At 22.7% G+C, this 25,011-nt stretch overlaps 12 protein-coding genes across 12 annotated transcripts; 7 read left to right on the forward strand and 5 right to left on the reverse strand.

Moving 5' to 3' along the window:
• Positions 1 to 203: 203 nt before the first annotated feature.
• On the forward strand, positions 204 to 1,304 carry DICPUDRAFT_52389 (vacuolar H+-ATPase E subunit; the record flags this gene model as incomplete). The annotated part of the gene is made up of 2 exons (XM_003283533.1): positions 204 to 462; positions 806 to 1,304. Exons 1-2 carry the CDS (start codon positions 260 to 262, stop codon positions 1,302 to 1,304), a joined length of 702 nt encoding a protein of 233 aa, XP_003283581.1. The 5' UTR covers positions 204 to 259.
• A 347-nt stretch (positions 1,305 to 1,651) lies between these two features.
• Positions 1,652 to 2,605, reverse strand: DICPUDRAFT_147289 (uncharacterized protein; the record flags this gene model as incomplete). The annotated part of the gene is made up of 2 exons (XM_003283568.1): positions 1,652 to 1,745; positions 1,827 to 2,605. 2 exons carry the CDS (start codon positions 2,603 to 2,605, stop codon positions 1,652 to 1,654), a joined length of 873 nt encoding a protein of 290 aa, XP_003283616.1.
• A 282-nt stretch (positions 2,606 to 2,887) lies between these two features.
• On the forward strand, positions 2,888 to 3,737 carry DICPUDRAFT_91130 (uncharacterized protein). Its single transcript, XM_003283534.1, has 2 exons — positions 2,888 to 3,043; positions 3,427 to 3,737. The coding sequence occupies exons 1-2, from the start codon at positions 2,909 to 2,911 to the stop codon at positions 3,586 to 3,588; spliced, it is 297 nt and encodes a 98-aa protein (XP_003283582.1). The 5' UTR covers positions 2,888 to 2,908; the 3' UTR covers positions 3,589 to 3,737.
• Positions 3,738 to 4,344: 607 nt separating this feature from the next.
• DICPUDRAFT_74569 (uncharacterized protein) lies at positions 4,345 to 6,597 on the forward strand (the record flags this gene model as incomplete). Its single annotated transcript, XM_003283535.1, has 2 exons — positions 4,345 to 4,371; positions 4,450 to 6,597. The coding sequence occupies 2 exons, from the start codon at positions 4,345 to 4,347 to the stop codon at positions 6,595 to 6,597; spliced, it is 2,175 nt and encodes a 724-aa protein (XP_003283583.1).
• Positions 6,598 to 6,864: 267 nt separating this feature from the next.
• DICPUDRAFT_26064 (uncharacterized protein) lies at positions 6,865 to 7,816 on the forward strand (the record flags this gene model as incomplete). Its single annotated transcript, XM_003283536.1, has 3 exons — positions 6,865 to 6,925; positions 6,993 to 7,292; positions 7,377 to 7,816. The coding sequence occupies 3 exons, from the start codon at positions 6,865 to 6,867 to the stop codon at positions 7,814 to 7,816; spliced, it is 801 nt and encodes a 266-aa protein (XP_003283584.1).
• A 172-nt stretch (positions 7,817 to 7,988) lies between these two features.
• DICPUDRAFT_26132 (uncharacterized protein) lies at positions 7,989 to 8,546 on the forward strand (the record flags this gene model as incomplete). Its single annotated transcript, XM_003283537.1, has 1 exon — positions 7,989 to 8,546. One exon carries the CDS (start codon positions 7,989 to 7,991, stop codon positions 8,544 to 8,546), a length of 558 nt encoding a protein of 185 aa, XP_003283585.1.
• An 81-nt stretch (positions 8,547 to 8,627) lies between these two features.
• On the reverse strand, positions 8,628 to 12,264 carry DICPUDRAFT_147294 (uncharacterized protein; the record flags this gene model as incomplete). The annotated part of the gene is made up of 3 exons (XM_003283569.1): positions 8,628 to 8,875; positions 8,975 to 12,041; positions 12,103 to 12,264. 3 exons carry the CDS (start codon positions 12,262 to 12,264, stop codon positions 8,628 to 8,630), a joined length of 3,477 nt encoding a protein of 1,158 aa, XP_003283617.1.
• A 2,374-nt stretch (positions 12,265 to 14,638) lies between these two features.
• DICPUDRAFT_85907 (uncharacterized protein) lies at positions 14,639 to 16,179 on the reverse strand (the record flags this gene model as incomplete). Its single annotated transcript, XM_003283570.1, has 3 exons — positions 14,639 to 14,676; positions 15,228 to 15,984; positions 16,054 to 16,179. 3 exons carry the CDS (start codon positions 16,177 to 16,179, stop codon positions 14,639 to 14,641), a joined length of 921 nt encoding a protein of 306 aa, XP_003283618.1.
• Positions 16,180 to 18,194: 2,015 nt separating this feature from the next.
• Positions 18,195 to 19,675, forward strand: DICPUDRAFT_74574 (uncharacterized protein; the record flags this gene model as incomplete). The annotated part of the gene is made up of 2 exons (XM_003283538.1): positions 18,195 to 18,978; positions 19,344 to 19,675. The coding sequence occupies 2 exons, from the start codon at positions 18,195 to 18,197 to the stop codon at positions 19,673 to 19,675; spliced, it is 1,116 nt and encodes a 371-aa protein (XP_003283586.1).
• A 1,186-nt stretch (positions 19,676 to 20,861) lies between these two features.
• On the forward strand, positions 20,862 to 22,238 carry DICPUDRAFT_26079 (uncharacterized protein; the record flags this gene model as incomplete). The annotated part of the gene is made up of 2 exons (XM_003283539.1): positions 20,862 to 21,564; positions 21,754 to 22,238. The coding sequence occupies 2 exons, from the start codon at positions 20,862 to 20,864 to the stop codon at positions 22,236 to 22,238; spliced, it is 1,188 nt and encodes a 395-aa protein (XP_003283587.1).
• Positions 22,239 to 22,264: 26 nt separating this feature from the next.
• DICPUDRAFT_74576 (uncharacterized protein) lies at positions 22,265 to 23,296 on the reverse strand (the record flags this gene model as incomplete). The annotated part of the gene is made up of 3 exons (XM_003283571.1): positions 22,265 to 22,486; positions 22,559 to 22,825; positions 22,913 to 23,296. 3 exons carry the CDS (start codon positions 23,294 to 23,296, stop codon positions 22,265 to 22,267), a joined length of 873 nt encoding a protein of 290 aa, XP_003283619.1.
• Positions 23,297 to 23,660: 364 nt separating this feature from the next.
• On the reverse strand, positions 23,661 to 24,847 carry DICPUDRAFT_147300 (uncharacterized protein; the record flags this gene model as incomplete). The annotated part of the gene is made up of 3 exons (XM_003283572.1): positions 23,661 to 24,065; positions 24,141 to 24,383; positions 24,461 to 24,847. 3 exons carry the CDS (start codon positions 24,845 to 24,847, stop codon positions 23,661 to 23,663), a joined length of 1,035 nt encoding a protein of 344 aa, XP_003283620.1.
• Positions 24,848 to 25,011: the final 164 nt, after the last annotated feature.

A 25,011-nucleotide genomic window follows, 5' to 3' on the forward strand; every position in this document is an offset into this window, starting at 1 on the left:
TATTGCCAATAGGCGATGCTTAAAACTGGTTGCAGACCAGGGGCAGTAAGTTAGTATTGAGTAACCATATAAAAATATTTAAAGGAAAAATTAATGTGGATTTTTTTAATTTTTTTTTTTAATTTTTTTTTTTTAAAAAATTTTTAAATTTTTTTTAAAAAATAATTTTTTTTTTTTAAAATTTTTTTTTCATTTTTTTTTTTATAGTTTTTTATAGTTTAATTAAATTTCTATACTTTATATAACAAATACAGATAAAATGGATGATACACAAGTCAATGCTCAACTTGATCAAATGAAGAATTTCATTCTTCAAGAAGCTCAAGATAAAGCCAACGAAATTAAAACTAAAGCTACCCAAGAATTTACCTCAGAAAAAGGTAGAATTTTCCAAAGCGAAAAAATCAAAATTATTAAAGAATATGAAAAGAAACAAAAATTAATTGAAGTCCAAAAGAAAATGTAAATAATCATTCATTAGAAACATTATAGATAAATATAATTAAAATATATTTATAAAGAAAAAAAAAAAAAATATCACACACAGTTTTTTTTTTTTTTTTTTTTTTTTCGTTTAAAATCACCTCTACACAGTTTTATAGTATGGTTTTTTTTAATAGAAATCAATATATTATTAATAATAATAGTTCATAACAATAATTTTATTTATATATTCGATCACTTTTTTTTTTTTTTTTTAAAAATAATATGATCACAAAATGATCAATCAGTCAATCAATGAATTACATTTAAATAATAATTTATTTTATATTAATTTTTTTTTTAAATTTTTTTAACAATTTAGTAATCTTTCAAATGAATTAAATAAATCACGTTTATCTGTATTAAAAGTTAGAGATGAATGTCTTCGTGAAATCATCAAGGAAGCCCAAAAGAAACTCGCCACTGTTTCAGACGACAAAGGTTCTTATCAAACTATCTTAAAAGGTCTTATCATTCAAGGTTTACACAAATTAAATGAAGCTAAAATTGTTGTTGTTGGTCGTAAAGAAGATGTCCCACTCCTCGAAAAAGCCTCATCAGAAGCTGCTGCTGAATATAAATCATCTACCCACAAATCAATTGAAGTCATCGTCGACAAAGAAAGATTCCTTCCACAAGGTCCAAAACCAGACTACAACGGTCCAGCCTGTTCAGGTGGTGTAATTTTAAGTGCCCTCGAAGGTAGAATTATTTGTAAGAATACTTTAGATGCTCGTCTTGAAATTTGTTTCGAACAATTAACCCCAGTCATTAGAACTCTTTTATATGGTCCATCAGCTAGCAGAAAATTCTTTGAATAAACTATATTTAAAGATAATAAAAATAATAATAATAATATAACTATAAAAAAATAAAAAAAATAAAAAATATATAAAAATATTAAAAAAAAAATATAAAACAAAAAATAATTTTGGAAAACAACCAGTTACAGAAATTTAGATTGCTAAATCTTTTTTTTTATTTTTGGTCTTTATACAGACAATATTTACAATAAACTTTTGAATCCATATAATATTCAATATTTATAAAATAAAAATAAATCTGTTTTATTATTTTTTATTTATATTTTGCTACATTTAATATCGAGTGCTTTGTCAACCTTTGGTTGGAAAATTGGGGTGAATACACATTTTGTTTGTTAAAATCTTTAGTAAATAGGTGCATGATGATGGGCTCTGAGATATCTTGGGAATATTGGTTGTTGGGCATCTTTAGAACAATAATATCTAACTTCGGTGAATCTAAAAATAAAATAATAAAAATTAAAAAATGTTATTAAAGATAATAAATAGAATGAAATGAGGTTTAATCGTTGTAAGTACCTTTTAATATTTAAGATTTCACAATCTGTACCACCTTCATAAATTTCAGAGAAATATGGCAAGTAAATTGCAGATGACGATGAGGATGAATGGGAGGATGGTATTTCGGTAATTTCTTTTTTCTTGTATTTTTCTAAAATATTTTGATCTATACCTTTGATGGATCCATTAGAGTCAGATTCATCATTGTTATAGGCACCTAATATAAACTCGCTTGCTACAACACCTTTTTCTAAATGCATTTGTCTAACTTTATCTTGATAACAAAATTCATATGACCACCAAATAGCAGGATTAACTGATTTAATACACTTGTTTTTTAATGTTGATAATGAATCCCTAATCTTTTCGATGGTTGGAACTTCGACCCATTCTTCTTTTACCTTTTCAACTGGTTTTGGAATTAAACATTTATATTTTGTACCATCTTTTGAAATCATTTCAATATTGTTATATTGGTTATCGCTATCGTTATTAACATTATTATTATTATCATTATTATTATTGTTATTATTATTGTTATTATTAATATTATTATTATTTTTTAAAACTACATTATATTTTAATTGCTTTCTTGTTAAAAATGAATTTGTAAGCTTTTTTTCATTTTCATTTTTTTTATTATTGTTACTATTTGGTTTGGTTGTTATTATTTGATCTGGTTGTACAACGGGTGTTTCTGATGTTTTTGGTTCTTCATTGGGTTGTATATTTGCATTAATAGATAATATCAATAATGAAATTGAAATCAATAATAAAATGAATTTTAAAATCCTCATTCTTTAATCTATTTATATATTTCTTTATTTATTTTTTTTATATTGTTTTCCTTAAAATTATAATCTATTTTATTTAAAAAGGGTATTACTAATTGGTTTAAAAAAGAAATAGATAAACAAATGATAAATAAATTAAATAAAATAGAAACACTTTAAAAAAAAATATTTTTAAAATTTTAATAAATTAAAAAAAAAAAAAAAAAAAAAAAAATGATGATAAAATTTTTTTTTTTTTTAAAATTTTTTTTCATTATTAAACTTTTTTTTATTTTTTTTTATATTTGTGAATATAAATATTGTAAAATGTCAGATCCAAGAAAAGAGTCATTGGTTGTAAGCAACTTCGAAATGAGAATTAATACCGCAGATTCTAAAGAAGAACTTGAATATTGGTCACTTTTTTGTTTTGTTTTTGCTTTTACAGGAATCATTTTTAAAGTATGTCTTATAAAACCAAAATAACCACATAAAACCCACATATATATATATATATATATAATACAACATACATATAGATAAATATACATAAAAATAAAAATTTAAATATTCATAAGTTTAGATTTTTCTTGAATTTTAGAGATAGTCTTAATTTCATTTCATTATTATAAACATTCATAAAAATAAAAAAAAAAAGAATAACTATTAAAAATAATCAATAATATTAATAATAAAAACAAATATTTGTGCAGTACCAATAATCATAATAATAATAATAATAAAAACAACACCAATTATCTGGGATTTTTTTTAACAAAAAATAAAAACTATAAAGAAATAATAAATACAATTTAATATTAATTTTTAATTTTTTCTTTATATAGTATAAGGTGTGTTTATGGACTTCAGTTGTTTGTTGTGTTGCATATTTAGCAAATTTAAAATCAAAAGATATTGGTGCAAGACAAATTGTTTCATCTGTTAGTTTAAGTTTAATGGGTCTTGTAATGGCATACTTTGGACCAAATGCAAATTTATTTGTTTAGTAAAATAATAATAATAATAATAATAATAACAATAATAACAATAATAAAATATAAATATAGAAATTCAAAAATAAAATGTAAAAAAAAAAGTTAAAAAAATAAATAGAAAAAAAAAATAAAAAAAGATATGAAAATATTTTCAGATTATCATTCATCATTCATTTTTAAAGTCGGTTTGTTGAAAATTTTAACCAATCAGAATTAAATTGGAATAAAAACAGAGGAATATTTTATTGGATGGTCTTGGTAAACCAAAAATGGTGTTATAGATTATCTGAGCAGTTAATAAGGGAAGAACACAGGACACATTTAGGTTTGTTTTTTTATTATTATATTTTTTATATATTTGTAATGTTATTTTAAAATTAATATTATTCACCAGATGAAACAAAAAATCAAATATTGCTTCAAAGATATAGAATTATCCTTCTAAAAAAAAAAATACATATAAAATAATTTATAGAAACTTCAATAATAATAATTAATAATTATTTAAAAGGAATATTAAATAATAGATTTAATGCTTTCTTAAAATAGTTAAAATTTTTTTTTTTTTTTTTTTTAGATTTTACTTAATATTAATAAACCCTTGAAAAATTTAAGAATTTAAACTTTTAATTATTTTTTCTTGCATTTTGAAAAATTTGTATATATATAAATATATGTATATATCCATATATTTTTTTTTATTTATGGTATAAATAAAAAATTAAAATAAAGTATTATTTCATATATTAAAAAAAAACTAATTATAAAATGTCGTCGTTTTTTATAGGACATAAGGTAAAATAAAGAAAATGCTTAAAAATTTTTATATATTATAGAATTTTTCTAATAGTTTTTTTTATAATTATTTAATAGGGTGAAAATAAAAATTTATTATTGGAACAAGTTAAAAAATGTATTGATTCTTCAATTGAATGGAGAAAATATTATAATAAAAGTGAACCTAGTATTTTTAATAAAGATTATTTAAAAAGTAAAGATTATTTAAAATTTAAAAATAGTTTAAATGATAATTCAGAAAAGTTATGTGATTATTTAAAAGATTCTGTTCATTTTGAAAGTTTAGGTTACCAATCCCAAATGAATGGTGATTTATTAGTACCTGGTATTGTTGGTAATATTGCAGGTATGTTGTATAATCAAAATAATGTTGCACACCAAGGTTCACCTAAAACTACATTGTTAGAGCATGCTTTGATGATAGATTTAATAAAAATGGTTGGTTTTGAGTTGCCAAGCGAAGAAATTTATTATCAGTTAAATGTTGATGAACAGGGATGTATTGAAAGGGAAAAGGATTTAATCATTCCTTTTGGTCATATAACTTCAGGTGGTAGTTTAAGTAATTTCGAAGCATGTTGGTGTAGTATGTGGGTTAAATATATACCACTATCAGTTAAAAATGCATTATTAAAACAACGGAAATTTATAAATTCTTATAATTTAAATATAGAGTTGGTTAGTGGTGAGTTTAAAAAATTAATAGAAATGTCATCATGGGAATTGGTGAACATAAACTCTGAACAAGCAGCTAAATTGCCATATCTGATTGCAAAATATTGTAATTTAACTTTATCAGAGGTTTATTCCACAATTAAAGAATATCACCCATCAACATTGGGTTTGTATGATTTTCTTTTAAACAATAAACTAAACCCACCTACAATTATTACACCAATAACAGCTCATTATAGTTTTCAAAAAACAGCAACTGCTTTAGGATTGGGTGTTAAAAATTTAATACAAATACCAGTAGATGATAAAGGTAGAGTGGAGACTAGTAAATTATATGAGCAATTATTGGTTTGTATTAAAAATGAAATACCAGTGATTAATTATGTGTCAATTTTAGGATCCACTCAAGAGGGATCTGTTGATAATATTGAAGAGATATTATCAATTAAAAGAAACCTACAAAATTATTTTAATTTTAATTTTGATTTGCACATTGATGCAGCATATGGGGGTTATTATTTATCAACACAATTAGATAATTGGCAGATGCAGGGCCCAATTGACCAACCTGATTTATTTAAAAATCATAATATGGAATTTATAATTTCAGATTCTTCATTCGAGCAGTTTGAACCAGATCTAATCTGTAGTAGTTATTTAAAAAAGCAATTTTATAATTGCAGATTTGCCGATAGTATAACAATTGATCCTCATAAAACTGGTTATACACCCTACCAGTGTGCTTCAATAGTTTTCAAAAATTCAAAATATAAAAATATATTATCTATAAATAGAACTTATATTGGTAATAGTTCATTATCAATGGGTATTTATTCTATAGAGGGGTCAAGAGGGGGTAGTTTTGTAACGTCTGCATTTTTAAATCATTGTGTTTGTCGTCCAAGTAAAATAGGGTATGGTTTAATCTTAAAAAAATGTTTATTGATTTCAAAGCTATATATTATAAGGTTATTGTTTTTATCGTCAAAGGATGATCTCTTTACAACATTTCAAATTGGGTTTGAACCTACTAAATCCCAAATAAAATATTTTAAAAATGAATTATATAATGAAGATGGGTCTTTCAAAGATATTGAAGAAATATGTAAAAATGAATCACTATTGCAACAGTTATCAGAAATTGGAACCGATTTAGGTGTAGTTTGTTTTGGGTTCAATTTTAAATTACCACCATCACCATCATCATCATCATCTAAAGATATAAATATAATTAAAACAAATACTGATTATAAACAATTAATTACATATAATGAATGTATAATGAAAAGATTCCACTACACAAACGGACCAGAAAATGAATTGATTCTAACAAGTACATATTTTGACTCTGATACATATGGCGTTGATTTTGTTCATTCAATAATAAAATCAATTGGTGTAGTTGATAATTTACCTTTGAATTCATCGATTACCGTGCCTGCTTTACGTGGTTCCATTATGAATCCTCATCTTTATAAATATTTAGATAAAACTATGTCTATTATAAAAGATGAGGTAAACTCAATTTCTAAACCTTTGTATAAATAAATGCATAAAAAAAGAGTTTTTTTTTTTTTTTTTTTTTTAAAATTTTTTTTTTTTATATTTTCATAAAATATTATTATTTTTTATTTTTAATTTTTTTCTGGCAATTATAGCAAAATTAATTTTTATAGTTTTTTTATATAATATCATTTAATTTCTCATCCATAAAAACAAAATATTCATAACATTGTCACCCACACTCGCACACACCCATACAAATAAATAGTTAATAATAATAATAATAATAATAATAATTGTAAAAAAAAAAAAATGTTATTAAATAAAAAACTAACAATTTTAAAATACCCAAAAACTGAATTAAATATTGAAGGTAAGTTTATCATTAAATGTAGATAGTAGCAGTGCGCACAATATTAACACTCCTTTTTACTTTACAGAAAAAGAGCAATTTATATCGGTAGTAAACTATTTATTCGAAAAAATATTTAATAGTAATAATGTTGATTTAAGTTTATTGATGAATGTAACAGATGAGTGGGAAAATCAAGTTAAGTCAATTATTGCACAACATCAACTACCAATTCAAACTTTAAATTTAGCAGATACAAAAGATAAAGAGTTATTACTCGAGAAATTAACAAATTTAGCAATTAAAAGAGTATATAAAGATAATTCTGAACAAATTCACGAAACTAAATATAAATGCCTTCAAAGATATAAATTAGAAAATATTAAATGTAGTTATACTTATTCATCAGGTTTTTATTTAAAAATGATACTAATTATTATTATTATTATTGTTATTGTTATTGTTATTTTAGTTGATGAAAAAGCTTTGGTTGAGGAAATCTTAAATTTAGCAAAATTATTTAAATTAAATGTGGAACTAGGTGATGCACATTATACAACTTTATTATCAATGATTGTTAGAATCGCAGAAAGAAAATTTTACGATATTCCAACTATTTTAAAAGAAGAAGAGGATAAAAAAAGTAAAGAAGCAACAACAGAAACAAATACAAACAGTAATAATAACAATTTAAATGATAATAGTACAAACGAAGTTGTTAATAATAATATTTTTCCACTCGGTTTTGATTTTAAAGATGACAAAATTAATTCAGCTGCCACTATTTTAAGATTACTTTATGTTTCAGATCTTAGAGAATTACAAAATAAAATAAATCAAGTTTTAGCAATTGTTCAAAAATATACCGCCGATCCTCAAACTAATTTTAAATTGGCTGTTGTCGGAAGATAAATAAAAAAATAAATAAAAATGAAAATAAAAAGATAAATATATATTTTATTTTTCTAAGATTATAATTCCTGTAAATTTTTTTTTTATTTTTTTTTAATTTTTTTTTTATTTTTTATTTTTATATAAAAAGCTTATCTGCATTTTTTTGGTCACAATCAAAACAATTTATAAAATGAAATTTTTAATATTACTTAGATCCATAAATATATCTGGTAAAAATATAATTAAAATGAAAGAGTTAAGAGAGGAACTAGGTAAATTTAAAAGTTTTAGTAATATCCAAACATTAATTCAAACAGGAAATATTGTGTTGGATTGCGATCTGGAAGAAAAGGAAATCGAAAAAAACATTTCATTTACATTGGAAAACTCATTTAACGTATCAAATCCACAAATGGCAATATTCAATTTAGATAAATTCAGTAATATACTATCCAAAAGTGCAAATGCAATTAGTGGTCATGATCAAGTTAATTCATTTGATAGGCTGACTTTAATATTTCCAACAACAGATACCCAACTACTAGAAAGAGATATAGATGAAAGTGAAAAGAAAAATATGACTGAAAGTTGTTTTTGGACAATTATAGATGATGTTGTTTTTTATAATGGTAAAATGTCGGGTGTTGACGCTAAAGTTTATAAAAGATTGGACAGCAAATTAAAAAAACTAAGATACACAGCAAGAAAATACAGAACATGCAACAAATGTCTGGATCTAATGAAATAAATAAATAAAATATAAATTAAATAAAATATAAATAAATAAAAATTTGTTTTTTGGGTTTATTATGTGATTAAAAAATATTTATTAATCACGATAATTTAATATTGGATAAATTTTATTTGAATCGATATCAAAGAACTTTAAAACTTCGTCCAAGTATGACTCTACTTTTTCAAATGATATACATTCATGTTCAGTTAATGATAAATGATGCACAACAAATGAATCGATTTGTAAAGATACAGAGAATGATATTGATTTTTGCGGATTAATTAAACCAATATAGGCATCTAATAATGATTTAAATTCTTGAACATTAATTGTATTGTCATCTAATGAAAATATTTCATAACAGACTACAATAGGTATTAAAATAAATAATTAATATTAATAACATTATAATACTATAATTTTAAAAGTGAATAACTTACATTTTAATCTTTCTAAATAATTTCCTTTCGAAACATTAATTAACATGTGAATAAAAACATCTATTACAATTAAATCATCCAAATCTTCATCCAATAATTTGAATATTAAATTGATAATATCATTTCTATTTTTCCAGGGTAATGGAAGTATATCTCTTGAGATTTCTGTAAACTTTTGTTTTGAAATACCAAATTTGTTTGGTGATAAAGAGGCAGATGATTGGAAATAGTCATATAGTTTCTCTGCATCTGATGTTGTCATAATTGGTGCATATTTCTCTACCCAATCACGTATTTTTGATTTTTTATTTGAAACCTGCATGGTTTTAATTGCCATTATTTTATTTGTATTTCTAAGTTGTTCGATTTTATCTGATTGCAAATTATCATAGTCTTGGAATGAAACGTTTAAGAGGTACTCTGGGTTTTTAACTGGGGTCTTTAGGAGCAATAATATATCTTCAGCTGATTTACAATCTAAAATATTTTGTTCGTTAACCTTAAAGAAAGCCAATGCAACCTTGAAAAGAATTTCAGGGCCTTCATAAAAGAGACAATCTAATACACGTAAACTTAATTCGGTTTGAAGATATCCAATGAATAAACACAGTAACCATGGTAATATAATCATTGAAAGTGGGCAGTTTACTTTTTTTAAATGTTGATCTATTGATGGTAAATAAATTGCAAGGAGATTTTCTAAAGTCTTTTGATCAGCAATACTACCAACCATACCTGGTCTATAATAGTCTGGTACCAAATCTTCACATAGGGTGCAAAGTAACCAAAATGCTTCTTCTTCTTCGAGGTATAATAAAAATACTGCGACCACAATGTTCATTGATTGGGTGTAGCCAATTGAGGGATTTCTCCAACTGTATGCTGTTAAAATATTTTTTAAACATTCTTGACCCTTTTGAGCAGGTGGTCTGAAAAATGAGTGTTTTGGGAAGCTACGGTGTATATCCTTTTCGATATCACTTGTACTTGAGTTACTTTCATTTTGGTGAGTCATTAGTAATTGACGATAATAATCTGGTGTATGACAACAGCTTTTATAAAGTGCCCCTGATGATAATAACCAAATTTTTCTTTTCAATTGATCTGGTATACCTGAACGAATTAGTCCTTTTAACTCTTCTGTTTTAAACATTGTAATACCATCACCATTAAATGCAAAATATTGTTCCCATAATTGAGTGAGTGTTGATTGTTTCTGTTGATAGTCACAAGAAAACTCTTTTCGGTCATCTAATAATTCTTTAGTGAAGCCGACATGGATAGGCATATCTTGATAGTTGTGGTTTAAAATGATACCTGCTTGTTGGTAAAGTTGATTTATATTATTAACCTCTTGCCATATTTGTCTAATTAAATCATATTTTTGATCGATAATTGATGAAAAGAAATAAAGTTTTTGATTGCCTTGATATAATTGAACCTTCATAGTGTTACCTCTTGCACCAATTGACTTTTCATTGCTTAATGATTGAATCTCTCTGAATGGCAAACTTAAAATTGAATCGGTTGATTCAAAACATAAAAATCTATTTGAAATATATATTTTACCCATGATTTCATATTGTTGGTTTCTGCATAAACTTGCTTGGAATTCATCAATTAAAATTTCAGTATTTGGTAATCTAAATAAATCTTGATAATCTTCATTTTTTTTATGATTATTTAATAACTCTTTAACACTACTTATTATTGATAAATTATTATTATTATTATTATTGTTATTATTATTACTGTTGCTATTAATTTGACCATTATTTGGTGAGTTTGGTAAATTTGGAGAGTTCAAACCATTTGTACCATTTGCTACATTATTATCTCTTGATAAATTTAATTGACCTGGTGTTGTTGAAGTTGGTGGTGAATTAAAAAATATAAAATTACTACTGCAACTTAATGGAGTTGTTGAAAGTGGGGATATTGAAGGCTGCATATATAAACTACTACTAAGTAAATTATTATTGTTACTATTATTATTATTATTAATTATTGGTATTGATAAACTACTATTTAATTGAAAACTTGTATTCGTGGAAAAAATCTCTGGAGATCCTGCTTGATTATTAATATTGGTATTATTATTGTTGCCATATGATGTACCAAATAATGAATCAATTGTTGTGGTGTTTTGAGTAGATGTTGCATTAAAGAAATATGATCCCGATGATTTTAAACTTGTTGTGCCACTGTTTGGTGTGGAATAAATAGATAATGAATTTTGATTATAAATTTGTTGTGATTGGTGTAAATTGGATTGTTGGTTTTGATAACTTGTACTACTATTATTGTATGGTTGTGATTCAATATTAATTGATGGTGAAACTATTGGGATTATAGTTGAACAAGATAGGGGTGTATTACTACTACTGTTACATATATTATTACTATTGCCATTGCATGTGAAATTTGAAGTTGAATTATTTAAACTATTGCTTGTGATACCCTTATTATTTGATAGCTCTGCGGTTAATAGCATCCTGTCAATTGTAAATTTCCATAATTGCTCTAAAATTTGAAAAGTTTCGTCAACCTTAAAGAATGTGTGGAAAATGTACTCTCTTGATTCTGTTTGGATTTTAATTGAGTTTATTAATATCTTTAAAGTAGAATTTGAATTCTTCTTCATGTCGACGATATCTTTGAATGATATCGATAATTTTGTTGGGAATATTCTTGAAAAGAATGAGATGTAATTCTCTGATATATAAAGGCAACCATGTTTCTTTTCCAATGAGCAAGAGTACTGGGTTATTAATTTTTCGTTTATTTCAAATTGAAATTTCTTTTTGAATGATTTTTCTTTTTTTATTACATCTTTATCTTTTAGATCTCTTTCTCTTTCTCTTTCTTTATTGTTTTCGTCATGTATTCCCAAACATGTAAACTTTAGTGATAAATATTCAAATATTTCATTTATATCATTCTGGTTCATTTGCTCGACTTTGGGTATAACATTTAAATTTATCCATTTCCACATTTTATTAATTTCATGAAAATCATTTGATATTCCTATCATTAAATTTGATTTATTATTAAATGCAATTTTAAACTGGAAAAAAAAAATTAATAATTATTATGATATTATATTTAGGGTATTATTTGATACATACATCTGATAAAGTATAGTAGTCATTAGATTCACTAATTCTTGTAACAACATCATTTAAAACTGGTATGCTTGAATTTCTTTTTAACAATTGAAAATATTCATTTTCATCAATTGTAACCCATCCCATTCTAAAAACAATTGTTCTTGGTTTAATCCATCCCATTTTTTATAGTATTATTATTATTTGTTGTTATTTTTATTTTATTATTACTACTATAAATAAAATATAAAAATATTAATTTTAAAAAACAAAAATAAATATAAAAAAAAAAAAAAGCTATTTAAAAAAAAAAAAAATTGGTATTAATACAATGAATGACACTATGTATTACTATACTATACAAATATGTATAATTTTTATTTATTTGTTTAAATGATTGTTTTGATGATCTAAAAACTAATAAAAATAAACACACACAAAAAATAAAATTAAAAATATATAACAAAATAAAAATAAAAATAAAAAAAAAATTATTAAAAAGTTTTATATGGAACTGATTGAAAAAGAAAAAACAAATAATATTAAATTATTGATATTATTTATATTGGTATATTACTATTGATTTTTTTGGATATTGTTATTGGGTTCTTTTTATTATTAAAATATAAAAGAGGATAATAATTTTTTCTTTTTTTTTTTTTAAAAAAAGGTTTTTTCTTTAAATATTATATTACAAGATTTTATACACTTGGGAGGATAGTTTTTGAATGAAATTGGTTGATACAAATTATAAAACCTGTTTGTTGAAGGTTTATTATTACTATTATTATTATTATTATTATTATTATTATTTTACTTATTTTACAAAGCTGGGAATGGTTTATAAAAGAAATAAAAATTAACAAATAAAAGTTTTCTGATATTGATATTTCTGCTATATAATTGCTTCTAAAATTGTACCATAAATGTAGTATATTTGCTTTTTTTTTAGTTTATATGTAGAAATGATAGAAAGCTGAATTCTGATTTAACTATTACTATTTCTATATTTTGATGATGTATAAATTAATATTTATTTTCTGTATTATTTAAAATTTTAAAAAAAAATAATAAAAAAATAAATAAAAAATAAAAAATAAAAAAACATGTAATATGCATATGTACTATATTATTTTTTTTAAAAAAAACAAAAATATTTAATAAAAATAAAAAAACAAATAAAAAAATAAATAATATGTAAATTATAAAGATAAAATTTTATAATTTTTTTTTTTTATTGTCTTTTGTGTATCTGCAAAACATCCAATCTAGATTTCCTATGAGTAGTGGTACAAACTAACACACAGTTTTTATTTATGACAATTGTGCTATATAACTATACAAACAAGACACAATAAAATAATGCTGTGTTCTTCCTTTCTAAAAATAAAAAAAATAAATATTTAAATTTAAAAAAAAAAAGACATAAATTTCTTTTTTTTTTTTTTAATTTAAAAAACTATAAATTAATTGTGGTTTTTAGAAAGAGACTCTATGTTATATGAAAACGTTTTAATTGTTAGAAAATGGTGTGTATGTGGTAATATATAATGCAATATTTTTGTGGTGTGTGTGTGTGTGTTAGTGACAATTATGATTTTTGTTTTTTTTTTTAAATTTTATGTGTGAAGGTTATTTATTTTGTACTTTACAACCTTAAATATAGTGCTATTTGTGTGAATATATAGGTTTACTATTAACTATTTTAATTTTAACCAACTTTTTTTTATTGGACAAAACCTAATAAAAAAACAAATACAATATACATACTATAGCTTTTGAAATAACTATTTGATTTTAATTTATAAAATTATTATTTTAATTTTGTTTTTTCATCATTATAATATTATTTTATTTATTATTTTTATATTATTTGTTATTAAAAATTATTATTATTTATTTTTATCACCTTTTTCATTTATTTGACTTTTAGTTGTTTTTAAATTTAATTTGATTTTTGATTTTGATTATTACACACAAAGAAAGGTAATTTATAAATTATTTTATTTAATATTATTTCTAGAAAATAAAAAATAAAAAAAAAAAAACTGCAAACCTTAAGAAGATATCTTAAAAAAAAAAATAAAAAAAAAAATAAAATAAAAATTTAAAAAAAAAAAATTGGGTGGATCAAGATATCTGGACTATTATTATTAGAAATATTATTTTAAATTTAGCTTTTTTTTTCTTTTTTTTTCGAAGTGGTTTTTGTTGTTGTGTGAAAGTGATATTAGGTTATTATTATGATTTGTGATATTTTTTGCTTTTTATTGGTGTCATAAATAAAATGAATTTATAACTTTATTATTATTTTTTTTTTGACACCAAAATTTAAAAAACAAAAAACAAATTTAAATTTTAAAAAAAAAAATAAAATAAAAAAAAAATATTGTTGTGGGGGGTGTGTTAAGTGTTTATTTCAAAGAAAATAGAATTGTGTGGGTTAACGATTAATGAAATTTAAATTGAATTACAATTGTGTGGTGTGTAATACAGATTTTATTATATATAATAATACTACAGTACACTAAATTTATTTTTATTTAAATGCCATATATTATATTATTCCTTTGAATAAATACTTTAGTTGTTCATCTGTGTAGTAATAATTTGAGTTGGGTGGTATAAAAAAAAAATTTGAAGAAATTTAAATTAGTTATGATAATAATATGATTTATTATTTATTTATTATTTATTTTTTTTAAAAAGCATTTTTTTTAAAGATAACAAAAAAAAAATAATAATAAATAAACAGAAAAAAAATAATAAATAAATAAAAAAATTAACGAAAAAATCAACAAAGATTATATAAATAATAAATTTAAAAAAAATAAAAAATAAAAAAAAATAAAAATAAAAAAATAAAATAAAATAAATGAACCAGAAAAAACAAAAAAAAAAACAAAAAAAGAAACAAAAAAAAAAAGAAAAAATAAAAAAACAAAAATAAATTTGAATTTTTGATTATGAATAAAAAAATATTCCAATAAATATCCATCAAATGTTTCAAATTTCCATGGATATGTCATCTTGCACACTGACACTTTCACACACCCAAAAATATCTTTTCGTTTTACGCTTTTTTTAAAAATAAAATTTGAAAAAAAAAAAAAAAAATTTAGAAATAAAAATTTATGAATACTTACAAGATGCAATAGTTAAAGCATTACCAGGAGCAATCCATAAAATTCTAGTTCCCATTCCTTTGACAAAAGCTTTTGGACCTTCTTCTTTTAAAATTGTTTTGAAGCTATCAAACATACCTTTATAAATTTGTTTTTCAGTTGAACGTTGGACTTGGATACGAGTCTTGATTACATCCAAAGGACAAGTTACAGCAGCTGCAAAAGCACCTGCAAAAAATCCAGAGCCTAATTGATAAGGTATTGGTAAATATTGATCAGGGCTGTAATGAAGAGTAGACGATATGAACGATTTGCATTTTTCATAAACTGAGAAATAAATACCAACAAATGGACCGTATGTTAATAATGCTGGCATGAATCCACGATAAAAGCCTTTGACACCCTCCTCTTTCATAATAACTTTGGCTGCATGAAAACTTCCTTTATAATATGTTTGGTTTGGGTTTAATTTTTGTGTATTGGTTTGAACTTGAAGACGTTGTTTGATGATATCCATTGGAACCCAAACTAATGATCCTAATGCATCCGCTATAAATCCTGCTGTAAAATGTGAAATGGCGCTGTCACCCCATTTAGGTCCTAATTTATCAATCATTAAGCTTTTGCTGTATTCATAACCTAAAAAATATAATGCATGTGCTGGAACTGTGGCAGTTGCAACAATGGGGAATCCTTTATACAAATAACTTGCTCCTTCATTTTTAATAATATGATTTAGTGCATGAAAGGTTCCTCTATATTGTGATTTACCAACTTTCTAATAAATGTAAAATAAAATTTAGTATATATGTTTTAATGATTTTTATTTGATAATAAGTAATCATACTTCGATTTGAATTCTTGCTCTGATAGTATCTATTGGATGCATTAACGAATCGGCAACCAATCCACTAGTTGCACCTGTCAATATATAAAGTAATGGTGATTCTTTTTTATCTTCTTTTAAAGTCATTTTTTTAAATTAATTTATTTCAAACGAGGGTTAAAAAAAAATTAAAAAAATTATAAAATTATAAAATTATAAAATTAAAAAAACGAAAAAAAAAAAAATAAAAAAAAATAAAAATTTTATGAAAAAATAAAATAAAATGATTTGTTTTATATAATTTAGTGATTAAAAATTATCGTTATCGTTTATCGTTTTTTGGATCATCTGGAACAAATTTATTCAAAAACACAATTTAGCGAATCATTACCAAGTTTATTCAATACTATTTTATCAATTGTAAAAATATTACAAGATATTGGTTTATTTGTTAAAAATTAAAAAAAAAACTTGTGTTTATTTTATTACAATTAAAATTATTTTTAATATAAATTTATATGCAAATTGTTTGCTCCCAGAATAGAACTATTTAATGGTTTTAAAATAAAATTAATAAATAATAAAAAAAATTAATTATTTTTATAAAAAATTTTAAATAAAAAAAATTAATTACCTTATTTTTATAATTTTTTTTTTATAAAAATATGGTAATTTTATAATAACCATGATTATTTTAACTTAAACTTAAAATATAATTATTTTATTCTTTTATAGAGTATTAAAAAAAAAAAAATTTAAAATAAAAAAAAATTAAAATTATATATTTTAAAAAATTTTTTTCTTCCTTATAGTTTTTTATATAAATTTTTTTATAAATATATACTACATATCTTTATAGCTTTATTTTTATACATCCTTATATTTTAATCATATTTTATTATTATCGTTAATTTATATATATCACACACATTTTATAATTTTAATAATTTATTACTTTATTTTACAAACTTATTTTATAAAAATTAAATTAACAAAAGAAAAAAATCATCAAGTTATTAGAGGACATGTTAGTCCAACTTTAATATTCCAGAGGCGAAAATAAATCATTTTTTAATGAAGGTAATAGAGCCGCAAAGAAAATGATTAAAAAATTTAGAATTTACCAATTACCAATCCAACCAACTACTTTGGTTGTAAATTATTTTAATGTTCACCAACAATTAGAAGAAGATGAACAACAATTAGAACTCAACAGGATCAACAAGTAGAAAATCATAATTTAGCACCTAATGAACAAGAGGAGCAACATGAAATCGATAGTGACAATGACTATGAATACGAGTGAAATCAATCAAAATAAAGCTGATAATTTACAAGAATTTTTAAATAATTATCAACCACCTGAAATGTAGCATATCAGTATAGATCAAGAACTCAAAGTTATTCAAACTCTCCGAACAACTTTATAGAACCAATGACCAATGTATATAGATCATCGTAACCAGTCAAAGAGGATACACCTAACAGTGAGCTCAGATCAATCTACCAAAGAACCTCCGATCATACCTCTTGGCTTCAAAAAAGAAAAAGAAAAATAATAAAATAATAAAACTATAAAAATATTAAAATTAAACCTTAAAATTAAATAAATAAATAAATAAATAAATGATTTAATTAAATCGTTTGACCATAATCAGAATATTCAAAAAAAACATATGAGCATACATTCATGTGCACATCTATATAAAAAGTAATAACATTTATTAACACACCACCAAAATTTCAGGGGCAACACAAATGCTGTAAATATTTAGAAACAATAATATAGGGTTATTTTATTTAAATATTTTGTAACGTATTATCATCGATTGTAATGAAAAAGGATCATTACTTAATAATAATCAACAATAATTAATAATAAAAAAAAAAATTTTTAAAAATTTTTTTTTTAAAAAATAAAAAAATAAAAAATATAAAAAACTTTTTAATTTTCGAATTTTATAAAACATAAACAATTTCATATAATTTTATTTTATTTAATTATTTGATCATTGTTCCTTACACTTTTTTTTTATAATCAGTTTTTGTTATATCCTTGCCGACAGGGTGAATTAAAATCACGTTGGGGTCAAATTATTCATCATAATTAAAATTTAACAAATTTACAAAAAAAATTGAGAAATTTACGAAATTGGCATACAATGGAAAATCAATTAATGATTTTAGAGGAGAAAGATATCCAAAAGATGTTAGAAATTGGTAATGAAAGATTATCAGAGCAAGAATATAATCTACTTGCAAATTTAATGAAGACCGTTCAAAAATCGGTAGAAAAAAACGATATGCAAAGGAGAGTTATTGAAAAATTTAACAAAGAATTGGCAATTGCAAAGAATACCATCGTAGAGTTAGAAAAATTAAATAGTGAGTTATTTTATAGAGAAGAAAATGGTGCAAAACTATGGATGAAAATGAACACTCTTCAACTAGAAAAATTAAAAGAAGCTGAAGAAAAAATTAAGTTAGCTGATAAAATTCTTGAAAAGAAGTTAGATATTTCAAGAAGAGAGGAAACGAAGGAAACCATTATCAAAGGTGATGGTAAAAATGGAAAGGTAGTCTCAATTAATAGCAGAAGTTTTGCTTCCGTTAAACTTAAAGCCAATCTGTTAAATGCATTAAATGACCGAGTGACCAAGGATAGCATGGATTTTATTAAAACGGTTAAATATTTGTTGGGTCTGGAAAATATTGATTCAAAAGTATACGATTACATTCACGTCGTAAGGTTTTTAATTTATATAGTACTCATAGGCAATGAAAAAAATGAAAATTTAAGATTGCAACTAAGAATATTGGAAGAAGAAAAGGAAATGAAAAAAGAAAGAATATTAGAAAGCGAGATAATCAATATTATCGATCGTAATTTAGAAAGGAGTAGTGACAAACAAGAGTCAAAAGAAGAAACAAAATATAGATTCAGAGGTAACTGCAACATATGCAACAAAAGAGGTCACAAAGCAAAACATTGTAGAGATAAACCCAAAGGAGAGTGCTGATGACTCAAAACCTAGTTCCATTCTGTTAAAGGTTTTAAATGATCAAGTAAACAAAGACAGCACTGAATTCATTAAGGTGGTTAAATATATGTTGAAACTAGAGAAGATTGATTCAAATGTGTACGATTACATTCATGTCGTACAATTTTTAACCAATGTGGCATTACAAGGAAATGAAAAGAATGAAAATTTAAGATTGCAACTAAGAACATTAGAAGCAGAAAAGGAAACAAGAAAAAATTTTGGAAAGCGAATTAATCTATATTATCGATAATATTACAAATCCAAAAGCAATGATGTCTGATGTCTATGAAAAGATATACAAGGCCGGTTGTAAAGTTATCTATGATGGTGAAAATTTTGTCGCTATACTTTTAACATACAAGAGTCCACTTTTTTATGGGAAAAACTCATTTCAAGTTCAAGAAGTAATTGGTGAAAATTTAAAGAGTGGAATTAGAGATAGATTTATTCAAGAGTGCAGTATGAAGTCTAAAGGTGAAAAGAGAAATTTAAGTACTGACGAAATTATTGAAGTATTAACAGATTTGGGTAATCAAAGAAAATCGAAGGAGCTCCAAAATAAGAATTTTTTAGTAAATGCTCTAAGATCAAATAATTAAATAAAATAAAATTTATATAAAATGTTTATGTTTTTGTAAAATTCGAAAACTAAAAAGTTTTTATTTAATTATTTGATCTTAGTACCTTACATTAAGTAATGATCCTTGTTCATTACACTATCTTCTGTAATGTAGATGGAGCTACTTTAGTTATAGATAAATAATAAATATAAACTAAAACCGAAAACTGAAAACTAAAAAATAAAATTTTATTTTTTAAATTTTTAAATTTTTTTATTTTTATTTTATTTTTAATTTTTAATTTTTAATTTTAAAATAAAGGAAAATATAAATATATTATTTAGTTGAGATATAATTATAATTGTAATATTCATTTAATTCTAAAATGCATTACAGTGTAAGGTACTAAGATCAAATAATTAAATAAAATTTATATGAAATGTTTATGTTTTTGTAAAATTAATTAATGTTGATTATTATTTTTAAACCTTGTAATGTAGATGGGGTATTATATACTTTAAGATAAGTTGTTGTAATGAACAAGTACTAAGCTAGCTACTTTAGAATATATAATAAATTTTAAACACTCAAGAAATAAAAAAATTAAACAATGTTTTTTTTTTTATTTTAAGAATTAAAAAAATTAAACAATGTTTTCAATTTTTTATTCTAAGAAATAAAAAAATTAAAAAATGTTTATTTTTTTTTAATTCTTGTGATAAATCACCCGAAAGATAAAATTATTAAAAAAGCTCCCCATTCGGGAATCGAACCCGAGGTACCAGTGTGAAAGACTAGAGTGTTACCGACTACACCAATGAGGAAATTGGATGAAATAAAAATCTTGAAATTTATGGAGTGTTTTTTTTTCAAAAATACCAAAAAAAAAATTTGCCAAAAATATTAATTTTGTTTTTGAAAATGTAATCGTTCAAACTTTTAAATTAGTGTAATTGATTTTAAAAAAAAATAATTAATATTTTGAAATCTTATGGGGATTTAATTTTAAATATGATAATAAATAATGGTTTTAATTCTCTAATTTTTTTATAAGTATATCGAAACTTATAATATTTAATTTAAATATAAAATTCTTTACTGTATTTATTTAAAAAAAATTTATTATTATTTTAATTTTTTTTTATTTTTTTTTTTTTAATTTTATTTTTTTTATTTTTTTTATTTTTTTTTTTAATTTTTAAATTTTTTATAAAAAAATTTATAAATGAATAATTCAACAATTTTACATAATGATATAGTTTTTTTTAGTGTTTGGAGAAATGTTTATATTAATTCAATAATTTTTTTTCATTTAAAAAAAATAAATAAATATTATTTTAAAGAAGTTATAAATGGGGAAGAATTAGATCTTTTAAAAAAAAACAAATACTATGTATCAGATTTATATATATACGAATCATTTAAAATGGGTGATATACCACATAATGTTGTCAGTTTAACGTTTGGAGAGGATGTTTCAGTAGAATTAGAGCCAGGTATGATACCAAGTGTAACCAAACTGGATCTGGGATATTATTACAACACCAAATTATTAGTGGGCAGTCTCTCAAATAATTTATTATCACTATCTCTCTCAAATAACTACAACTATCCATTGGACATCGAGTTACTTCCATCTAGTTTGAAGTATATTAAATTTGGTAATAGATTTAATCAACCTTTACAACCAAATACACTAAAAAATGGTATTGAAGAGATAGTATTCGGAAAAGAGTTTAACCAACCATTATCGATAGGGACAATACCACCATCAACGAAAAAAATAATTTTCGGTGATAGTTTTAATCAAGTCATATCAAGTGGCCAAGTACCACAGTCTGTAACAGAGATTAGTTTTGGTTTAAACTATCAAAAAAAACTATTGAAAAGCTCAATCCCCTCGAGTGTCACCAAAATGACAATTCACAGTGGCCTTTTCAATATCATTAAGTTTAAAAATATACCCAATGTAAAGAAACTAAAATTAAAAATTCACGATTATGTATATTTCAAACAAGACAACCCAATACCGCCAATCACCTATTTAACTATAGATACATTTCAAAAGATAGATCTCAGTTATTTCCACATACCCTCAATAAAAAAACTAAAATTAGGGCAATTAAATCAACCAATAGCATCTCCAACATCTCTGCCCCCAAATCTAGTTTCATTATCTTTTGGTAAATTTTTAAATAGAATCGAACCAAACAGTTTACCAAGCTCAATTACGAAAATTGTATTTTCATCCTATAATAGTCCGTTGCAACCTTTGGTTTTACCCAAAAACCTTGAAATTATAGAATTTGGTCAGTTTTTTAATCAAGAAATCATCAACGACAATTTAATTCCACCTAAAGTCCACACAATTATATTTGGAGACTCGTTTAATCAACCTTTAGTTAATCTACCGCCCTCCATCACTATGCTAGAGGTGGGTTATCTTTTCAATCAACCTTTAGCCCATTTACCAAAAAATATTAAAAAAATAATAATCTCTAATAATTATAATCAAATATATAAACAACAATTTTTAAAAGAATATAATATTAAAAAACAACAAAACATTAACAATAAAATTATTTATGACATTAGTCATTAGTTAAATAAAAGTATTTATTTATTTATTTATAAATTTGATTTTACAATCATTGAGGCTATATCTGACTTTACAAATGATTGAGATTTATCTTCTTTATTTTCTTTGGTGTGGTCTAAAATCGTTTTCGGAATAAAGTATACACATAGCGGGTCATATTTAAAAAATGATTCTAAATTGTTATTTAAATATTCTAAATGTTCCAATTCACTTGATTTGGAGTTTACTATGTTTTTAAATCTTGAAAATAGCTATAATGTAAAATAATATTATTAGTTTTTTTTTAAAATGGTTTAAATTTAGTTTTTAAATTATTTAGTTACCAAAGTATGCCTTATAAATAAAAGGGTTGACACTAAACTGTAAACCATAATTGAATAGATCATTAAATAAAATGCTGAATGATTTTTTAAATGTTTGGAGTCATCTATTCTTATATAATAAAATACCAAAATTATAAATAATAAAAATAATATAAATGCTATATACAATATTACAAAACTTCTAAATCTATTTATGAAAGTAAGTCTAATATTTTTAAATAAAAACTTTTCATTTAATTCATGAAAAGATTTATAATGAAAATAATTCTATAGAAAAAAATGATAATCAGTAATTTATTTTATTTTTTAAATTTTATATTTTATATTTTTATATTTTTATATTTTTATATTTACCCTTCTATAAATTGAATTTGAAATTAAAATTAAAACTGTAAAAATGAAAAGTAAAAGAAAATAAACTCCAATTATAGCGGTATTCGAGGTATTAATTGAAATAATTGAGGGAATTAAATTGTAAAAGATGGTTAAATAAATTCCTAATAATAGTACAGAGTGTGGCTTTTGATAGTTTATAAATTCGTTGGTAGTTTTTATTATTTTGTAAAAATCTTTTTTAGAGATGATTTCACCCTCCTCCAAATGCTGCGGAAAGGGAGTAGTGGGATCTATATGGATTTCATATTGATAAAATTTCGGTTGTGGGGAATGAATTTTCTTATAACATAATTTAAATTCGTATAATAACTCTTCCTTATAAAAGTTATTATAATTTATCATTGTTGTAATTTTATTATTATTATTAATTGTTTATAACTGAATATTTGAGGAAAAAGGTCAAAATTTTTAAATTTTAAATTTTATTAAAAAATTAAAAATAAAATAAAACAAAAAAATTAAACAAAAAAAAAAAAAAAAAAAAACTCTTATTTTTTTTTAATTTTTTTTTTTTTCTTTTTTTTTCTTTTTTTTTTCATTTTTATTTTCAAACTATACATAGTAATTACTGTCATATCCAACAATCACACTAAACAATTTGATATCAAATTATTCACAATAATATTAAATTAAATTAAATTCTAAATAAAATCGGTAGAGAACTTAGGGTTTTTTTTAAAAATTTATAAATAAAAATTTTATTTATTTAATTATTACTATTGATTCTAAATGGATCATCTGAACTAGTATCAACAAGCATACCTAAATTTTGGTTGTTATAGTTGTTTTGGTTATTATTGTAGTTGTAACTATTATTGAAGTTTTGGTTGTTGTTATAGTTGTTTTGGTTATTATTATAGTTGTTAAAATTATTTTGTTGGTTAAAGTTGTTTGTATTATTATCAAAACTATTATCTTCAAAAGCATTGTTTTTTATATTATTGTTGTTAGTTTTAAAATCTTCATCATCTTCTTCCTTTGGGATTCCATTTTCTTTTGGATATGAGATTAAAAACGAATAAGGCTTGGCATAATATTCACATAAACCATTTAAATAATTAATATGATCTGTCTCGACTCTACCACCACGACATGAGAAATTTGAAAGTAACTATATTTAAAAAAAAATTATTAATAACTATATATTTTAATAAATTGTAAATTTATATTAAAAATAGATATTTACGACAATGTGTCTAATGAAAAATGCAATTCCCAAAACATCGGCGAATAAAAAGAACGAAGAAAAAGCTAATAAAAACTTATAGTTTTCTTCTTTTTCACTCTTGGTAACTAATAAAATTTGAATATAAATTTGGACAGAGAAACATAATAATACAAAGAATGCAGTGGGAATGGTTTTTCTATATTCAAACTTGACACTCTTTTCTGAGTACTTTGTATTTAAAACTCTAACATAGTTTGTGATCTTTATAAATAAAAAATTAAAAAATAAAATTTGTTTAATAAAAAATATTTTTCAAATTTTAATAGTGTTTTACTTACTTTTATACCAAATGCATAAATATAGGATGCAATTATTAAAATTGAAAAGAAACCAAAAATAATATAATAAATAAATAAATGACTAAAGATACCTCTCATACTAATTGAAGTTGGTATGATGCACCAAAATAAAATACAAAATACAACAAAGGTATAGATATTTTGGGGTTGGTAGAAATGAGAAAAGCTTAAAAGCTTATTAATAATTTCTTGATATTGCTCTTCTGAAATTGAGTTCTTTAGTTCAAATGGATACTCTTCATCATATTGTAAAGCATACTTGAAGATTGAGCCTTTTTTATTTGGGTGTAATGAATATTTGATATTAAATGTGGATGTTACAACCTTCTTTTCTGGTTCTTTTTGAACTAATTTTTCATTAATCATTTTTGTTTATATAAAATTAAATATACACTATCAGTATATAATATTTAAAAAATAAAAAATTTTATAAAATAAAAATTTTATAAAATAAAATTGGGTAAAATTTTTTTTTTTTTTTTGTGAAATTTTCAAAATATCTTTATCGGAAATTAATATCATAAAAAAAA

Source organism: Dictyostelium purpureum (genome assembly GCF_000190715.1).
Source record: "Dictyostelium purpureum unplaced genomic scaffold DICPUscaffold_10, whole genome shotgun sequence".
Taxonomy (NCBI): Eukaryota; Evosea; class Eumycetozoa; order Dictyosteliales; family Dictyosteliaceae; genus Dictyostelium; species Dictyostelium purpureum.